Here is an 18,892-nt window from a genome sequence, read left to right as displayed (position 1 = left end):
TGGTGGTAGTGAGATTTGCATTTTTATTTTGATTGCATCATTCAGATCGATAAGACTCCATCCATAATCAATTAAATTTGTTTGCCCAAGAAAAAAAAATCAATTAAATTTAAGAATATCGGATAATACTAGTACGAGTACCTAAAATCAAATTTCGGTGAAAAAGACTGCAAAAGTAAACTTTTAAAAGATTGACTAAAATCTTCCCATGTAAATGATATTTGTTTTCTAAAATCTAAATATATATTTCATCGCTAATGGTAACTATAATTCTGAATATGATCTGGCTTATAGTATATTCCTAGTTAGACAAGCATGAATGAGCTATATATTAGTTAATAATTTCACGTTTGCCCTTATTACAATATCATCATAAATATGATGAGATTGGTTGCCCAAAAAAAAAAAAATGATGAGATTTAAATTATGTTAAAGGAAAAGTGATCCGTACTAAATGATGTTAAACTCAAAAGCCAAATGTCTCCTAATGAAGAAGCCAAAACAAGGGAGAAGAAGAAAAAAGCCATACTAAGATAACACCTTCATTTCATTTTTTTCTTTCTTTTCTATCCTCACTTTCTTTAGCCCTTTATCCATTAGGATTCACATCTTTTTTCTCAAAGAATTCAAATGTCACAGAATCTTGACTTTGTTGATTAAGTTCTATTGAATTATCCGCACCCGTATATAATAATTACTTAGTGTGTATAATTGTAGATATCTTATAGTATGTTTCAATATCTTCAAGTTTTGGCCGGTAACATTACTTGTATTCTAATTATTGCCAAGTAAAACATGAAAAACATAACGTGTTGGACTGTACTATCAAAGATCCTCGTGCCTCATTCCAACTTTCCAAGATAATGGTTTGCCAATGCCTTTCACAATTAATAAATACTTAAGTATTTTCTAAACCGATCTAATTTACTATCTTGTCGCCAGAAAAAATTGTATTTTTCTTCAAATGAAAAGTAAAGAGCGGTCGTCGTTTTCAAAAAATACATTAGACGTTCAATGATTATGTTAAATAGTACTCCACTTTTATACATACAGTACTCCACTTTTTTCAAATACTGTATTAAAATAGGATAATAACAGGAAAAATAATAAAATCATAGATAGGAAAAGAACAAAAAAAGATAAAACAAGTACTTGATTCCGTAAATATGACTTAGCTTCTTAATCCTGATCATTAAATATGACTAGCTTGAACTTGATGAAAAGATTTTTTAAAAATTAAATTTAAGATTCTCTCCAATATTAGAAAATAATCACGGAGATAAAGCTGGAGATGCTGCAATTATGGGAAGAGTTTTATGTTTCTTTTCATGGACAAAAACGCTTTAAAACAAAACTGTCTAAAGAGTAAAGACTGTATATTAATCAGCGCAAGCTTGCTAATTGATACCCAAAACAAATANAAAAAAAAAAAAAAAAAAAAAAAAAAAAAAAACAAAAAAAAAAAACAAATAAAATGATGCGTAAACTGTTTTAAAATTTCTATGTCTGATAGAATAGAAGTTGTCGTTGAAGAACGGTGCGCTTCTAAACCGAGTGGTGATCACAAATTAAATATCCGTATATTATAAGTACAATTTTTAATTTAAAAATACTTCTAATGCATTTTGGACTGTTCAATTAGTCAGATCTTAACGCAAATTGGACGGTACTAATAAATGTTGTTTTTATCGTCATTGACATGAAGAAGGATGGAAATTAAAATCTATTTCGGTTTGACCTTGATGCATGGATTTTTTTGGATGCATGAAATGTTAAATAATATGCGAGCTATGACTTTCTACTCAATATCTAGGAATGGTTTCTTCTCGACCCAAACAAAAAAAAAATACTAATGTGTATGCATGTTCTGGTATTTATTAAAATAATCGAACTCCAAATTATATAGGAATACCATTTGGTTAAACCAGTGTTTAAAAAAGCGGTCTAGGCGGCCGCCTAGGTGCCGTCTAGACGCTAGGCGTTCTGCTGACATCTAGACGGACCGCTTAGACTGCCTCAAATCACATAATATTATTTTAATATATATATTTTATTTTTAACTGTATATATTTTAAATTTTTAGTATTATATTCATATACATATTTATAAATGTTCATATATTATTAATATAAATTAAAGAAATATATTTGTTCTAAGTTTAGTTTATGATTTATTATTATTTATTTCTTCTAACATATATTTTTACATAATTTTATATATAATATCATATATATAATGTTTCATATTGTAAACGTTTAAACCGCCTAAAAAGATTAAACCCCGATCAGGCATTCTAGGCGCTAGGCGTTGGATCACGGCCCAGATACCGCCTAGCGGTTTCTTGAACACTGGGTTAAACAAATGAACTTTAGAAATTGATTATCATCAATAATAATCTTTGTTTTTAATAATAACAATAATATATATTCTTCAGATGTACATATTATATGCATATATGAATTTATCATTGAAAAATATATTCATGTGAGTACTATGTTATTGTGTGACATTTCGAAAACGTGATTCTCATTGATTTGAACTTAGTAACTTTATATATTAGCATTTTTACTGTTTAGAAAATTAAAATAATTAAAACAGATAAGGAAAATATTGAGAATAATCTAGCTAGATGTGACTTTGAATGATATAATTCGGTGATTATTGAGTCAATTGGTCGTTGATTAGATCGGAAATTTGAATGAGTTGGCACACTGAATATGTATCTAATCTACCCTTTAATTGCCTTCCAGTCGTCCCTAATTGGCTTCTGATTGTCTCCTCAGACACTCGAGAGGTCATTCATATTCACAGATAACAGTTATAGCTAAAAGCTCACATCAAACCACGTTCGACCACATCGATAAAATCATAAAAACGACTCAATCCGTCTTTACACCACTACCGGATGCTTATCATTTTCAAGCCCTGTACCTATAGGCCCATAGTTTATTTATTGTGAACTAAGGACCTGCCAGTTTATTTTCGGCCTTTTCACAATATCTAAGACTTCTGCGATTGTACGTATACACTTTAGCTTCTTTAAAGTTTCGAATGTGACAAAGAAAAAAATCAAATAAATTGTCGGGACGTGAATATTTTCAGACACACACCAAATTTACAATTTATTTTCTCACTCGAGTATCCGACCAAATTACACTATTATATAGATAGATAGATACTCATTTTCTTATGACACATGAAATTGTTTTAGACCCAAAAAAAGGAGTGAAAAGAGTAAGAAAATGTCGGGATTAGGGAAAGAAGAGTTGTGAGTTATGTGACTATGTGAGTACTTACAAGACGAATGAAAAGGAAACTTTGACAAATTGCTTTCATGTGTTCATCCACGAAATTGCATTTAAATACAAAATATATATATATATATATACATATATATATAGTAAGATACTGATAGAACAATAGAATAAATAAATACTCGTATAAAAAACAATAGAATAAATAGATAAAAATAAATATAATGTGACAGAGCAGAGAGACATAGGAGATGAGGGAGCTACAGTTTTGGTTCAGTCGTACTATTTTGTGCTCTTCTTCTTCGGACCCTTTAAAGCTTCAGAATCTAACTGCTTCAATCAAAACAATGAAAAACTTTGATCGGACCAAGATTTCATATAATATGTGTTTGTGAGTTTCTTTGCTAACTTCTTTTTCTCCCTCTACGACATTGTTTTAAGGTTTCTTTCGATATGTCTAATCAAAATAGAAAGTACCTCGGTTCAAAGCCTCGTGGACTAATATAAAGCACTACTTGAGGCTCAAAGATTCTGTTTAAACAGTCACCTACAGTTAACGATCATATTATTTATAATCTAGTTCTATTCATTCATGTGGCAAAATTTTAAAAACCGCATAAGTGGTTGCGAATCCAGTTGTTTCGATCTAGTAGCATAATTCGATAATTAACACACAAAAAAACACTCGCATTTGAGAATCCCACTATCATAGGAAGATTTATAGAAGGCAAAAGGAACATATTAGAACGGGTCCATAAGTTTTTCGATCCAATCCATAATTTTCCAAACTCAAATGTTGATGCAATTGTCCGGTTGATTTAGCCTTTAACTCTAAGAAAATACCGTACGTGTCTAATGAATAGTCTAAAATCCAAAAACTAGTTGCATACGACCTAACTCTCCATTTTTGTGAACAACTTTATATAGGAGAGACCGTTTAAAAATTTAGGTTTGAATTTCTTTCCAAAAAAATGCAATGTTCCCATATGAATATATATGAGTAATCCTGGTTATTTTTAGATTTTATAGAATTAATATTTCTATGTAGATTTTGACAGTGTAACTGGAGATTCAAAACTGAAATTAGAAGAGAGAAGAAACCTATACGTTTTCTGAATTCCAAAATAGGAACTAACTTGACCTAAAACATTCAAATTATTAATGATATAGGAAAGCCGGTCGGATATTTTCAGAAACGTATCTTTGATTGAAGCATACGATTTCTATATATTAGTTTTACGAGCAAGACTAGTCTAGATATCCAAAAAAAACCGGAAACCTCTTTCAAAGAGAAAAACCTAAAACCGTATGCCTTTAGCATTAATTAATTATAGAATTGATCAATTGAAGCAAAGCAAAATGTACACTTTCGTCCAACTTTTACATTCCAATTCCATTAACAACCAAATAAGCAAACTCCCCCACTCTTCTAAGATTTTAAACTAAAGTAAAAAGTCTGAAAATAGATATGGATAACTTTTGGCAGCAAAGATTTATTAAAAAAAAAAAATGGGAACTTTAATAATATCATCATCACTGAGACTATCACTATCTCAGTAAGTTGTGCAGAATTCTGATGATGAAAGTGGAGAGAGAGAGAAGGTTTCGCATCTACAGTTAACGCCACGTTTCTCCATGTCTATTGCTTTTCTTTTGTATCAGAGTGTACTCTCACCTTTTCTTATGGTTTGTGAGGAGAGTAAATGATCACTCAGATATATTACAAATTCCAATATTATAAAATTATATTACAAGAAATTGAAAGAGAGAAGTCGTGAAACAAAGAATGGTTTTGAGATCCTAGAAAGGAGAGCGAGTTCCAAGTGAATAGTACATTCTTTGCTAATAATGACAGATGCCCACGTCAACTTTATATGTCATTCTTATTTGGTTTTATCAAAATCATTTATGTCAAAAACTGATTCTATCTAGTGTATGATGATAAAGCATCAAAGAAAAATTTAATAGAAAAAATATATACATGCATAAGATTTCATATCATATTCATGGAAAGGTTTGTAAATAAGTTTTCGTTCTCGTCGAGAATTAGCCTGGAATCATCTATTATAACTTATAATAAGTTTTTCTGTGTGTTAAGAAAAAGAATAGGAAACAAAGAAAACGAAAGAAAAGAAAAAGAAAAAAAAAGAGTAATGAAGACTATCAGAATATTATATCGAATTCAAAGGTAAAAAAATGTAGAAATATAAAGTAGCATCCAAACGTACTGCAACTAAATAGTGAATAGATATATAGATATTTGGAACCAAACATGGATTTGTCACTTGTAACACGTAAATTTACGAGAAAATAAAAGCTGAAGCAAGTACAAAATAAAAGAATCATTTATTAGTTACCAGTTCGTCCAGCCTCCATTGTCTTTCTCCTCCATTTCCTCAAAACCCCATATCTCTCNCCTCCATTGTCTTTCTCCTCCATTTCCTCAAAAACCCATATCTCTCTCGCATCTCTCTCTCTCTCTCCTCAATGTATAACAATAATCAATATTGCATCTCCGGCGACGAAGACTCCGTCATCCTCAGCCTTGGACCTCCTGGCCAACAGTACCCTAACCATAACAAACCCACCAGCACTAAACCTTCTTTTAACCATGAGTCTGATCTCCCATCAACAAACCCAAGTGGCGTCACCGTTGCTCTTCATATCGGTCCTCCAAATTCCGACAAAGACATCCTTACCGGTGGGAACAATCAAGACGGCACGGCGAGGCAGGGACAGTATTGGATCCCTTCGCTTTCTCAGATACTTGTCGGTCCCACTCAGTTCTCTTGTTCTGTCTGTAACAAAACTTTCAACCGCTTCAACAACATGCAGGTTTGAAATGATTAACTTATCATCACAGGAAGTTTTCTTGATTTAACTTTCCCTTTACTTCCACGTTAATTATAATCTACATAAATAATATGATTATGTTGCTAGCTGATTTAGTATATCTTTTTGTAAAAAATTATATTTGTATTTAATTAAATTGTCAGTAAAATATCGTTGAATAAACTTCCAATCTACAATAACCCTCTGCGTTTCATGGGTATCAATCGAAAGAACTCTCATAGTATCTGCATTAATATTTTGAAAATCATATCTATGTCGCTTTCGTGTTATAAAAAAATCATCGCCAAGAAAATACAGTAAATAATATTTGCAATCACGTTTAAAACTAAGTAAAAATGTTCATGATATGTAAATTTAACGTGAAAAATGAGATAACCAAGTTATATTAAACTCAAGTCCTTTGTATAATGGTTTTTTTTTTAATATGTAGATGCATATGTGGGGTCATGGTTCGCAATATCGAAAGGGTCCAGAGTCGCTGCGAGGGACGAAGTCGTCATCTTCGATACTAAGGCTGCCATGTTACTGTTGTGCAGAAGGTTGTAAGAACAACATAGACCATCCAAGATCGAAGCCTCTCAAAGACTTTAGAACGCTTCAAACGCATTACAAGCGGAAGCACGGAGCAAAACCTTTTCGTTGCCGCAAGAAGTGTGAGAAAACGTTTGCTGTGAGAGGCGACTGGAGAACGCATGAGAAGAATTGTGGGAAGTTGTGGTTTTGCGTTTGTGGGTCAGATTTTAAGCATAAGAGGTCACTTAAGGATCACGTCAAGGCTTTCGGTGATGGTCATGCGGCTCACACTATAGGTGACCGTGTTGTATCTATTGGAGACGCAGAGGAAGACGATGAGGAGGAGGAAGAAGAGGAAGAAGATGATGATGAAGAAGAAGATGCTCATGAAGAAAATGTTCGTGGAGAGAAGAGCTATGGGATTAGATATGAGTTTCGTCGTTATGGTCAGATTTCTGATGAAAATTACTAATAAAATGGCCCGTTTTAATGATTGATGGGTGTTATTAGGGTTTATCTACGTGGGTTGTGTACTTGTGTTTGATATTTACCTCTTAGTCACGTACTCACGTTAGCTAGTGAATTTTAAAGTACCATTTCTATTATGAGTTCGGAAAATATATGTAGTGGTCTATGAATTTTAAAGTACCCTTTCTAAACTTGTCTCCAACAAACAATTCCTGCATTTTTAGTAATTATTCTCACCCCAAAAAAAAAACTAAATTAGTCAATTGGTTGTGTAATTTAATGCATTTTTTCATTGTAACCGGAGATCTAAAATCAAGGTCCGACAATATGCTTTTAATGAACTGAAGATCAATGGTGTCTAGTCTTGAATTTAGCATCATCGATGGAGACCAAAGATCATTATTAACACATTCACACACATTTAGTGTCAAGAATTGTGGAATTCACAAAATGACAAATTAGGGAGGTAAAAATTAGGGGAAAAATGATGTAGTGAACTAAAGAGCGCATCTCTGGTGATAAATAATGGAGGTAAAATATAATGGTAATTAAATTGTCGAAAGTGGCAGTTCGATTTATCCAAAGACAGAAACTGTCTGTTGTCACTTTATGTAGTGATGTCTAACGTTACACACATTTGTCTATCTTACACTTGGAGAGAGAAATTTCACGACTCTTAGGTTACTTCAGTTTCTCTGCCACTCTCTCTATCTCTCTTCTCCATTTTACTTATTATTCTTTTTAGTTATAATATATACGTTAAAATTTAAGAAAATACACACTTATATTCAAGTAGCAGTGTAGCACTAATGCTGTAAAAAAAAAGTAGCATTAACTCTGAAAATGTTTTGTCAAAATATCGCACTAAATTTTAAACCAAAACAAAGATGATTAATCATTGAAATTTTATTTTTGCATTAAAAATACAAAATGACATATTGTATATCAGTATATGAAAAGCAAAATCTTGTAACAGCTAGCGTTTATTATAATTTAGAATTAAGGAGTGTATAAACTTTGAATTCTACGTGAGCTAAGATAGCCAAATAGTTTGATATACTGTCAGACTACTTGCCATATTTCAAATGTTCTATTCGAATACAAATAAATTATCTGAGTAAATGTTTCGTTTGAAACTTTGAATAGTTTGGTCCTCAAAGGTACGGGAGTAGTAATAAATGTCGTTTTGGAAATTGCAAACAGATAAATATTGAAGGAGTGTTGGACTGATACTTCATTCAATATGATTTCACTAAAGTACAAGTTTATGTCCAAAGTCTATAGATATGTTCAAACAAGTATAATAGTACTATACTCGTCTTGCAAAGTCCTTAACTGACACAAATAAGTTTTTCATACTAATACGAAATCGATTATTATATTTAATAAAGTGTGCATCAGTATATTAATATGTTTAAAAACCAATTCAAATTGTGAAAAGTACAAAATATTGCATTCGGTGTGAAAAAACGTAGAAAAGATTCGTTTATGAGTTTGACTGTTTGAGCTCAAATATAGGCTACGTGGCCTAGGAAAGGCCAAACTTTCCAAATATAGAAAGTTAATAAAAATCTTGGAAGGTGGAGTTCACGCACGAGAAGTAGCAACTATAGAATACATTAATACCATAAAAGCCCAATACAAAGGCCCATTATTAAAACTTTTAACACAGTGAAAAAGCCCAATACAAAGGCCCATTATTACAAAGACGCCCACAATGATTTGATCGATTTCAATCAGTAAAGTTAGAGATGGTGGCACCGGGCTGAGTCGCCTGAGCTTCAGCGGCCGGTTTCACATCCTTCGACGGCTCAACATGTTTTCCGGTAAGCTCCACCGGCAAATCAGCGACAACACCTTTCAAGTAAAAAGTGTAAAACAGCTTCGTCGGATACACAAGCTGACGAAGTTTGACCTGTCCATAAGCTCCTTCAAAGACGCCGGAGCCACCAGTGATGGCTAGAAACGTGTCCTCGTAAGTGAGATAAGGACCTTGTACAGAGATGTGACCGTAGTCTCCGAAGTAGAAGCTGTAGGAAGCTTCAAAGCGATCACCTTTCTTCTCTGGAACGTGTTGGATCAAAACGCAGAGACCTGCGGTGATTCCAATGCGTTTCGTGAGATCTCCTGTGTAGAGTTTGTTTGTGAAGGGGACAAGATCGCCGAGACAAAGCTGATCTGGCTTTTTCCCGAGTTTTATAAGCGCTGGGCTGTTTCTATCTCCTTCGTTGAACTCGTACACGTTCAGTTCTTGAATTTTAGCTGACCAAAAGATAAGTAAAAATCAGTTTTTTTTTTTGTGAAAAGGGTTCTTGATTTTGAGCATAAAGGTCAAAAATTTAAGTTTCCAATTCCATAAGAGCTCAGTTCATGTGGGTACTAAAATGTGAGGTAATTGAATTTGATACTACATGAAATGAGTACTTTAATTGTGAACATAAAGTTAAAATTCGATTGGATCATAAGTTGTACTTACTTGGTCTGGAGTTCTCGGTGCTGCTGCTGCTACTGCAAGTGGTTCTGAAGAAACCTCTGGTGGCGGAAGTGGTGGATCTTGATGGTGGGGAGGAAACTGGACCGCTAGATGAGATCCTTAGGTTATGAAAGGATCTGGAGAAACCAAGAAGAGAGGTTTGGTGAGATTGATGATTGCGGGAGAGGTTCCTTAGAGTTAACATAGAGATCGATGCAGCAGCAGAGGAAGCCATGATCATAGACTTGCCTGTGTTGGTTGATTGTAATAAAAGCACTTGTTCAAAGAGAAACTGATTTTTTTTTTTTTTTTTGCGTTATGAAGTGATGAGCTTCTTTTTACTAATGGATGCTTTTTGTACTATGCATTTTATCATGGTGATTGGTGATGATGATGAATGATGAAGAGGCATGTGCGTTAATATGGGAAAGTGGGTCTCAGCTTTGTAATGGATTTATAATTAATTCAGTCACATTGTGAGATATATGGGATAAAAAAAGGACTTGACGGAACATGTGGGGAACTTCATATATCAAACTAAAATCTTGAGATCTGAATTAAGGGGATTATGCATTACAAAAGTTTGCACTGTCGACAATAATATAATCTTTTGTAAGGTTTTAAAAGGTAGTGCACCATGAGGGAAATGCAATTAAAATTCATTTTTATGTTTTCTTTCTTGCTAACGAGGATAAATTGTGAGTTTTCCCCCCTTTTTTATATGTTGAGAGCAACTAAATGAAATATCAGCCTTTGTCTGGTTCATACCTCTCTTGAGCTGTGATCAGGAGAGGATTAAGTGCATCAGTTTAGTCAACTGGTCTCTGTGTAAAACACACAAAAAACCTGGAAATTCCCAGAAGGAAGGTAAAGTCACCTTTTGGATGCTTTAACTGTGGACCTTAAAGGAGCAGCAATTGAAATTAAGGTGAAATGGAAATGATCAATTGATAATAGTTTCAGCATTTGGTAAGAATCTCTGAACCAGTTCTAGTAATCAGAATGGTATGCTCAAACTGCGCAGCGACGCCACCATCTGCTGTCAGAGTAGTCCAGTTGTCTGGCCATGTTACACATTCCGTGGTTCCAATCGTGAGAATCGGTTCTGCAACAGAAAACATCCATCCGTTTTTTTTATTATATAGTTAACTTAGTTATCATAAGCAAATGAAAGCCATGACATTGAATAGATAAGAAGGCTAACCAATGGTAAAAGTTTGGCCCTCTACCATAACTCCAGGCTCATCATTTCCTGCAAATTGGATAGAAAATGAGTCACCAAAGAAATGTACAGTCAAGCATTGTTTTTGATTGATGTTTCCAGGTTACATTATAGATAAAAGCTGAGGCGTTTTCCTAATACCATAAGCGATTTTTCTATGGAAGTGATTACTTACGGTAATGATATATAAGGGGTTCAGAGTGGAATACTGGTCCAACACCATGCCCAACAAAACGCTCCACGACATTGTAGCCGTACTTTTCTGCATGCTCACTGTTGGAAATTGATACCAGTGAGATTGTTTGGTTGTCTAGCAGCATTGTTAATACATTTCTGCATGTTTCTATTGAATCAAGAATAGGTTTTGGTTGCTACCTGATTCTTTTCCCGATTTTCTTAAAGCTTGCTCCATCTTTACAAACGGCAATACCTTTCTCCAAGCATTCTTCCGTAACCTTACAGAACAATAAACCAACAACAATTAGCATATTAAAACAGAATCCATTTATTTTGAACTTGAAGAGATAATACAGTGAAGAAGAAGAAGAAGAATAGTACCTTCACAAGTCGTTTGAAAGCTTCATCGACTTCTCCACAGAAGAAAGTTTTCGATGTGTCTCCATGGTAACCCTGTTAAAGTTTCAAACCCCACAAAAAGTGTTACATACATGATGTTTCAACTTCTATGTTAAAGATCAACAAAAATGAAAGTAAAAATGTCTACAGATCAACGAAACAAGCCTAAATGAACTTACATCCAAGTAAACCGTGACATCGATGTTTATGATATCCCCACTCTGCATTAAAAGGTAATAGTTAGTGATAAAACATATGAATTCCTTCAAAAGCTACTCGGCTTAAAGCAGTAAAAAAGCACACTTGAAGACCTGTAGCTGGCGAGAATCCGGTATTCCATGACACATACACTCATTAACTGAAGTACACACACTTTTAGGAAATCCACCATATCCAAGAGGTGAAGGATAAGCACCAGCTTCAATAATCATATCATGCACAGCTTTGTCGATTTCGTTAGTCGTAACAGATGGCTGCAGAACCAATATAAACAAACAACTCAGACCATATACATATATGCATAATATAGAAGAAACAGGACATCCACAAGGAACATAAAAAAAATCTTACTTTAACCAAAGTTCCAGCATAGTTTAAAACCCGAGCAGCAAGCTCGCAAGCAGCTCTCATTTGCGCAATGTCTTCAGGACCAGGAATCTGAAACTCACTTGATATATCAGGTAACATACCAGACTCAACATATGGAGGCCTTGGAATGTGATCAGGTACAAGAAGACGAGGTGATACTCTTCCACGTCTTAGAGGTGGATTTCTCCTAACCTTTGTTTTGGTTTCAAGCTCTCTCATTCTACAAAAATGTAAATCAAATAAATTGTATTGTTAGCTCTATGACCTAGAAATGAAAAATCTTGAATCCAATCAAGATTGCATTTTTTTTTTTACTTGATACCTTCTGATTCTAATGGCTTCTTCCAAACCAGAAACTTTCTTGGCAGAAACATAGAAATTTCTCTGAGAATATGAATTATTCTTACCTGCAAAGATATGAGTGAAGGTAAGCTTCATACACCATTCAAAATTGGAACACACTGAGAAAGTTTCAATTTTTCCAATCAGATAACCAAAAAATTTCCGTTATCTTCCAATAAAACACGAAGCTATATATATAGTTCCCAGAAAGCTTTGAATAAAACGAACAGAGCAAACGAAGAAACAACAGTGACAAGTAAAATGACAAACCGGAGAGTGATAAAGAAGAGGAAGTGACCGGAGCTCCGACAAAGCATCTCGACGGCGCTAAGTATTCGCCGGAAAAGGAAGAACAGAGTTTCAAAGACGCCGATGACGAGAAACTGGATAGAGATACCGAAGACGCCATTTTCGCAACTTCACTGCTAAACCCAAAATATCAAAATTTGCAGCGTATCGATAAATTTTAACATTTCTTGATGATATTAAAAAATAGATAAAAATAATTGTCCCTTGATATTTTTATTTGATACAATTTACTGGACTAAGCCCATTTGGCCCGTATATGATCGATCAAACATGGGCTCATGAAAAACATGTAAACAAATATTTTTGTGAAATTATATGTGTATGTATATCCTCTTTCTTAAGGCATTTTTTATGTTTTCATCTATTTTATTAGAATTATCAAATTATGTATGGTTCTTGTAATTAAACGAAATTATGTATTTAGATAAACGATTAAATTAGTTATGATTAACTTTTGGTTAATATATATATATATATATATATATATATATAAACGGATTTACAAAATATCACAAGCAATAATTAAGGATGAAATAGTAAGGATTACGATGTTGGTTAAAGGGATTCTAGTCTAGTCCTTTTCACTAATGATACTGCTGTATTGCTATACAAATGCAACTTGAATTACGTGTGGGTCGTGTCTTTTAGACAAAACCATATAAGAGAATTGCATGGGAATTTTTAATTGTATAATAGGATTTTTTTGCTATATAATATGGAATAATGTTTTAGCCCACCGAATTGTATTGAAAAAAAAGTGCATATGAATGGAACATTGATAAGATCAGTAGTCAATATATTCCTTTATGTACATACATTCTATATTAGTTATGCAACAAGTGTATTATCATCATCATATATATGTTTAAGCTTTTAACTCATATCGTATATACCATTTTGTAAGAAACATTTAAAAAAAAAAAAGTTGAAATGTTAATCCATTCATCTTTGTTCGAAATTATAGTTGTAACTGAGTACTTTATCAACAGATATCTTTAATGAGAGAACTATTTAGACATGGATCTCTAACAACAATTAATTTCTGAAGCTCGAAATAATATCTTACAAACGTCTGTGTATTGATCTCTACTAGATGTACTGTGCATCGATTATAAAAATATATTTTTCTTTGTTATCTATACATATACCGATATACTTCTGCAGACCCTGCAAACTGTTTTTATTTTGCAGTAATATATAAGAAAAATAACATTTGTTGGAAAAATTACGTTTTAAGAATCGCCTCAGATTTTGAAATATACCAATAGGCAATAGAGAACAACACTTTCTTAATTACTTACTACTCGACTCATAGTTAGAACATTTGTTATTTAGTGTTCATACTTCATAGTATTCTCCATAAATAAAAAATCAGCAAATAGCATATATAGGCAGTAGCTAATGCATTCATATATATTATAAACCAACACTCGTTCCCATACAACATAAAATGAAAGAAACAAGGTAAAGATTTGGTGAAAACATTCTCATCATCTCATGCTAATAAAACTCTTGAGTCATCTAATAAGTAACTCTTTGTAATCCTATAAATAAAATTTACAGTTCATCAATACAACAAACTCATGAACCTTTGGTAAACAAGAAGAAATCGATGCAATAAGAAAAAAAAAATATACGAAAGTTGAACTAATTTTTTTTATTAAGAAAAAAAAAAGAAAAGAGAGAAAAAAAAAAGGAAGAAGAGTTGTTACGAGGCGTGAAAGATGCGTTGCTTCTTACTACACACCAACGATAACATCTCAGTATCGTTCACTCTCTTGTTCCCTACGACGTCGTTTCTCGAACTCCCCGCCGGTGAAATGTTAACTCCGAACAACCTCAAAACCCGACCCGCCTCTAACTCCGAACTGGATCTCGATTTCCACCCAATGTACAACTGTTGATCCTGACCGTTAGATCTACTGAAACTAACCACATCACCAGCACGTAGGTTCTTCTCCTTAACGAACCTGCTCCAACCTTTGGTCAAGACATAACTCTGACTACTGTTCCAATACGAGTAACGAAACCTCCACACTTTCCCGTTAACATCCTCAAAGTTCAACAGCACTCCTTTCATGGAAACGCTGCTTGACGGTAACGGGAAATGTTTCTCGGCGTGGTGTTTAGGTATAACCAAACGGTTTAGCTTCCCGACGTCGCTTGGCGTAACCGCTTTCTCAAACAGTGGCTCCGCCGATCTAAACTCCGTCGTCGAAACACCATCATTGCTCAACCCCGACGTTAGCATCGTCCTAACCGTGTTTCCGTTACCGCTACGGCGCCGTTTGCTCTGCTCTAGCTCTTCGTTGTAAGTATGTTTCCTCAACATATCAACGATCTCAGATTTCGAATGTGAATTCAAGAACTCGACCTCTTCCTCGTCCAACGTCACGTCTTTAAAATTCGTGACGGCGTCACGGCCGCGGAACCGGTGGACCGCCACGTCGTAGGCACGAGCGGCTTCGTCTTCTTCGTTGAAAGTACCGAGCCACACGCGCTGGTGCTTCTCGTAAATCTGAGCTCCCCATCTTCCGTTTGGTTGCGGCACCACTCCCTTGTACTTTGACGACGGAAGCTTCCTAGACTCAGCTTCGACGCCGTTCTCTGAATCTAACACCACGCTTGATCCGCTTCCCATCCTGTATAAATTATTATTACCTACCGACGACTTTTTCGCCGGAGATATCGCCGGGGTTTCACAGATTGAGCCTGTACTCGTAGTACTCTCGTCTACGCTACTCACTTCCATTTAATCTGAGTTTTTTTTTTGTTTTTTTTTGGTTAATGTTTTGAGAAGTGAGAACAATGGAGAAATCAGAAATGTGTTTGTGTTGTGTTTGTGATGTGTTGTTGTGTATATGTATAACGTGTGTGTCTGTATATTTATATATATAGAAAGAAGGAGAGAGTACTGGGGAGGGAAATAAGAAACAGCAAGTGTCACTTCTAATGATATTATTTTATTTTTCACTTTTATTTGGTACTAATAACAAAATAAATAAAAATATGTGTGTGTGTATTTGAAGAATGCGTGTTTCAGGGGAGTAATTATAGTATATGGGTAGGTGTATAGGAAGTAATATGGGTTTGTGTGATGGTGTGTGTATGGGTCAACTCAAGAAAAACCTAAAGGGAAGCTTCGTCGAAACATATAAGTTTATTTGAAATGAAAATATAAGAAAGGAATACGCATTTAATTTAGGTTACTATATAAGGTCAATTTCATGAACTGTTTCCTTGTAGAAAAAACTCACGAAACAATAATATTTTGGAATGTTTATACGTTATTCATAAAATTACTAGTTTGACCCAAATTGATCAGTTAATTGCTAGATTAGCTCATAAAATTTGAGGGTTAGTTAGATTATTTTCAAACCTAAAATACTTTTTTTGCTTTGTTAGGAAAAAGTCAATATTACCCTTGATTAAAATTCCTGCAATTTCCTTTTTTTTTTTTTTTTTTTTTTTTTTTTTTTTAAAAGTCTCCCAAACATGTAATGGCAGATTATTTTGTAAGTGGCAGATTTTTTGTCCATGGAAAATTTTTGTTGGCAGACTTATTTTGGATGGCAGATTAATTTGAAAAGTTTGACGGCAGATTTGTTTTTCAAGGCAAATTTATTTGACGTATGTAACGACAGATTTTTCTTGAACACCAGATTTTTTTAACGCGACAGACTTATTTATAAAGTCATGACAGATTTTCATTATTTTAGTCAATTTTTTAGGAATTTTGTGGCAGATTTTTTTTTAGTTATGACTGATTTTTTTATTGAGGAAAAATCTGTTGTTTGATAACAGATTTTCGAAAGTCTTTTTAAAATTGCTATATTGACCTACATTCACATTATATGTTGTGGCAGATTTTCTTATGTTATGACATTTTTGTTTTTTTACTATAAAATCTGCTGCTTAATAACAGATTTATTATATATGAATACAATGATAACAAATTTTTTTTTGTTAATATAGTGACAGCAGATTTGTTTTCTGTAATGACAGATTAATTATTTTAGAGGTTACTCACATTTTTTCTTATATTATTCCTTGATAACAGATTTTTTTTCAACGTAATGACAGATTTATTAGTGTGTTTTACGACAGATTCTTTATGGTTAAGCGACAGACTTTTTAAGTAGGTGACATATATGACAAGAATCTAGGGTTTTCCTTATTCTTTCTTGTTTGTCTCGTGCCTCCCCCAATATCGACTCTAACTTTTTTTTTCTCTTTTGAATTCATCTTATTTCTCCATAGATTCCTTCTTCCTTCCCTCCCAATGTGGATTTAATCATGCTTTCTTTCCTTTTGGGGTTCATAATCGACTTCTCTGTTATTTTCCTTTTAGGTTCTTTTTTTTTCATCGCTTCCTTCACGTTAGAGTGCATCGTTACACAATAAAGAGAATATGAAGCAGGTGATTCTCGTTTGTGGTAATTGGATCTTCGACAACAATAAATGGTTGTTTGTTGTCGATAATGAAAGGGGTTCACGAATTCTAGAATGTAATGATCTAAACAGTTTTGATGATTGCATTGGAATGGTATATGAGGATTACAGACTGGATAACAAGGTATTTGATGTTGTGTTGAGTTACAAGATCTCGACGAGGTTATTGCAGGATTTACCCGCTGATACACCACCAATTATTATTGATAATTCTCGTCAGTTGCACACTTTTCTGGGACAATTGAAAAGGGATACAGGTCGTCTTTGTGTTGAAGTGAAGAAGAAAATACGGACTGATTCGAATCACAAAGGTATGAAACGAGGAAGAGATGAAAACGATTTGGTTGGAGAAGAGTATCTTGATTTGACCAGCGAAGCAAAACATGAAGAGATCGATGAAGATGATAGTATATTTGATTATTGTGATGATTCTGATGGAACAGATTCTGATGATGAGAATTTTACCTTGTATGGAATTCCACCAGAAGAAGAGGATCATAAATTGCCAATGAAGAAAAGGAGTTCATCGTTTTTTATTGAAGAAAATAAAGAACCAGTTGACGTCTCAAAGGTAGACTTGTCTTCCGTGAATTTGGCTGTTGGGCAAATGTATGATACAAAGGAGCACCTAGAAACACGGTTGAAGATACTAACCTTGGTACAAAGGTTTGATTTTTATGTTTACAAATCGAGACCAACACTATTGATTGTCAAATGTTGGGTTAAGGATGCAAGTGGAGGGTAAGAGCTGCAACATTAAGTCACTTTCCCAAGTTTGAGGTGCATGTGTTTATTTCAGCACATACATGTTCAGTAACAGAGCGCTCTATGTGTGTCCGACAAGGAGACCATCATATTTTAGGAGAGTTGTAGAAAGATTTTGTTGGTGGAGTTGGTCCCAAGGTACTGCCAATGCATGTTGCTGAAGCGTTGAATAAACGTTATCAAATCAAGGTAAAATTATTCCTTCTAGTTCTATTTAGCATTATACCGTTTATTTAGTTTCATAACAATCTAAAATAATATTGTTCTTGATAGATGGATTATTGGAAGGCATATCGAACGCTAAGGCATGCTCGCGAGTTGGTGAGGGGTAGTCCAGAGAGTGGTTATGAGCAGATTCCTACATATTTGTATATGATAAAAAGAGGAAATCCTGGAACTTTTACACAGCTTGAAGTTGATGAATCTCAAAGATTTAAGTACTGTTTTCTAGCATTTGGTGCAAGCATTCAGGGATTTCCATTCTTGAGGAAAGTGGTTGTTGTTGATGGTACTTTTTTACAAGAAAAATCCTTAGGGACACTTCTGACAGCAACAACTCAAGATGGCAATTTTCAGATTTTTCCAATTGCTTTCGCTGTGGTTGATACAGAGAATGATGAATCATGGGAATGGTTTTTCAAGCAACTCAGCTGTGTGATACCAGATGATGAAAACCTTTCCATTATTTCTGTTAGGCACAATTTAATTGGGAATGCTATTAAAAAGGTTTATCCGAAATCTAGCAGGGGAATATGTACAAGAATATTTTGGTCCGGTTTAAATGTCGAGCAGAATTTGCTTTGGTTAAAAAGGCAACAAATACTTGTAGACTTATCGACTTTCAAACCACATTTGATCAGATAGAAGCCATGAATCCAGCACTACATGAGTACCTCGTAAGGGCTGATGTGCGTATGTGGACTCGTGTATATTTCCCAGGTGATAGGTACAACTTGCTTACAAGCAACATTGCAGAATCAATGAATAAGGTCATGTCACATGCTAGGAGTTATCCTATTGTACAACTATTGGAAGAAATAAGGTCCATGATGACTAGGTGGTTTTCAGATAGAAGGA

The 18,892-nt window shown here is 34.1% G+C and overlaps 4 protein-coding genes across 5 annotated transcripts; 1 reads left to right on the top strand and 3 right to left on the bottom strand.

Moving 5' to 3' along the window:
• On the top strand, positions 5,742-7,092 carry LOC104739984 (zinc finger protein WIP6-like). Its single transcript, XM_010460478.1, has 2 exons — positions 5,742-6,089; positions 6,538-7,092. The coding sequence occupies exons 1-2, from the start codon at positions 5,742-5,744 to the stop codon at positions 7,090-7,092; spliced, it is 903 nt and encodes a 300-aa protein (XP_010458780.1).
• LOC104739983 (allene oxide cyclase 4, chloroplastic-like) lies at positions 8,658-9,954 on the bottom strand. Its single transcript, XM_010460477.2, has 2 exons — positions 9,565-9,954; positions 8,658-9,350 (listed from the first exon to the last, which is right to left on the bottom strand). Exons 1-2 carry the CDS (start codon positions 9,800-9,802, stop codon positions 8,821-8,823), a joined length of 768 nt encoding a protein of 255 aa, XP_010458779.1. The 5' UTR covers positions 9,803-9,954; the 3' UTR covers positions 8,658-8,820.
• On the bottom strand, positions 10,299-12,760 carry LOC104739982 (methionine aminopeptidase 1B, chloroplastic). 2 transcript variants are annotated; one of them, XR_002035293.1, is made up of 11 exons: positions 12,560-12,760; positions 12,270-12,354; positions 11,930-12,167; positions 11,671-11,832; positions 11,539-11,580; positions 11,342-11,413; positions 11,159-11,238; positions 10,959-11,056; positions 10,766-10,813; positions 10,439-10,666; positions 10,299-10,339 (listed from the first exon to the last, which is right to left on the bottom strand). XR_002035293.1 is itself a non-coding variant. In XM_010460476.2 (10 exons), exons 1-10 carry the CDS (start codon positions 12,696-12,698, stop codon positions 10,521-10,523), a joined length of 1,110 nt encoding a protein of 369 aa, XP_010458778.1. In that variant the 5' UTR covers positions 12,699-12,760; the 3' UTR covers positions 10,299-10,520. The 2 variants fall into 2 exon arrangements, 1 of the variants encoding a protein (XP_010458778.1); XM_010460476.2 differs by having other exon boundaries at positions 10,299-10,666.
• On the bottom strand, positions 13,994-15,545 carry LOC104739981 (AP2/ERF and B3 domain-containing transcription factor RAV1-like). The gene has a single exon (XM_010460475.2). The coding sequence runs from the start codon at positions 15,348-15,350 to the stop codon at positions 14,307-14,309; it is 1,044 nt and encodes a 347-aa protein (XP_010458777.1). The 5' UTR covers positions 15,351-15,545; the 3' UTR covers positions 13,994-14,306.

The sequence above is a fragment of the Camelina sativa genome, chromosome 14 (genome assembly GCF_000633955.1).
Source record: "Camelina sativa cultivar DH55 chromosome 14, Cs, whole genome shotgun sequence".
Lineage (NCBI taxonomy): Eukaryota > Viridiplantae > Streptophyta > Magnoliopsida > Brassicales > Brassicaceae > Camelina > Camelina sativa.
Note: the sequence above shows the minus strand (reverse complement) of the source record. Positions and strands in the feature narration are given on the sequence as shown.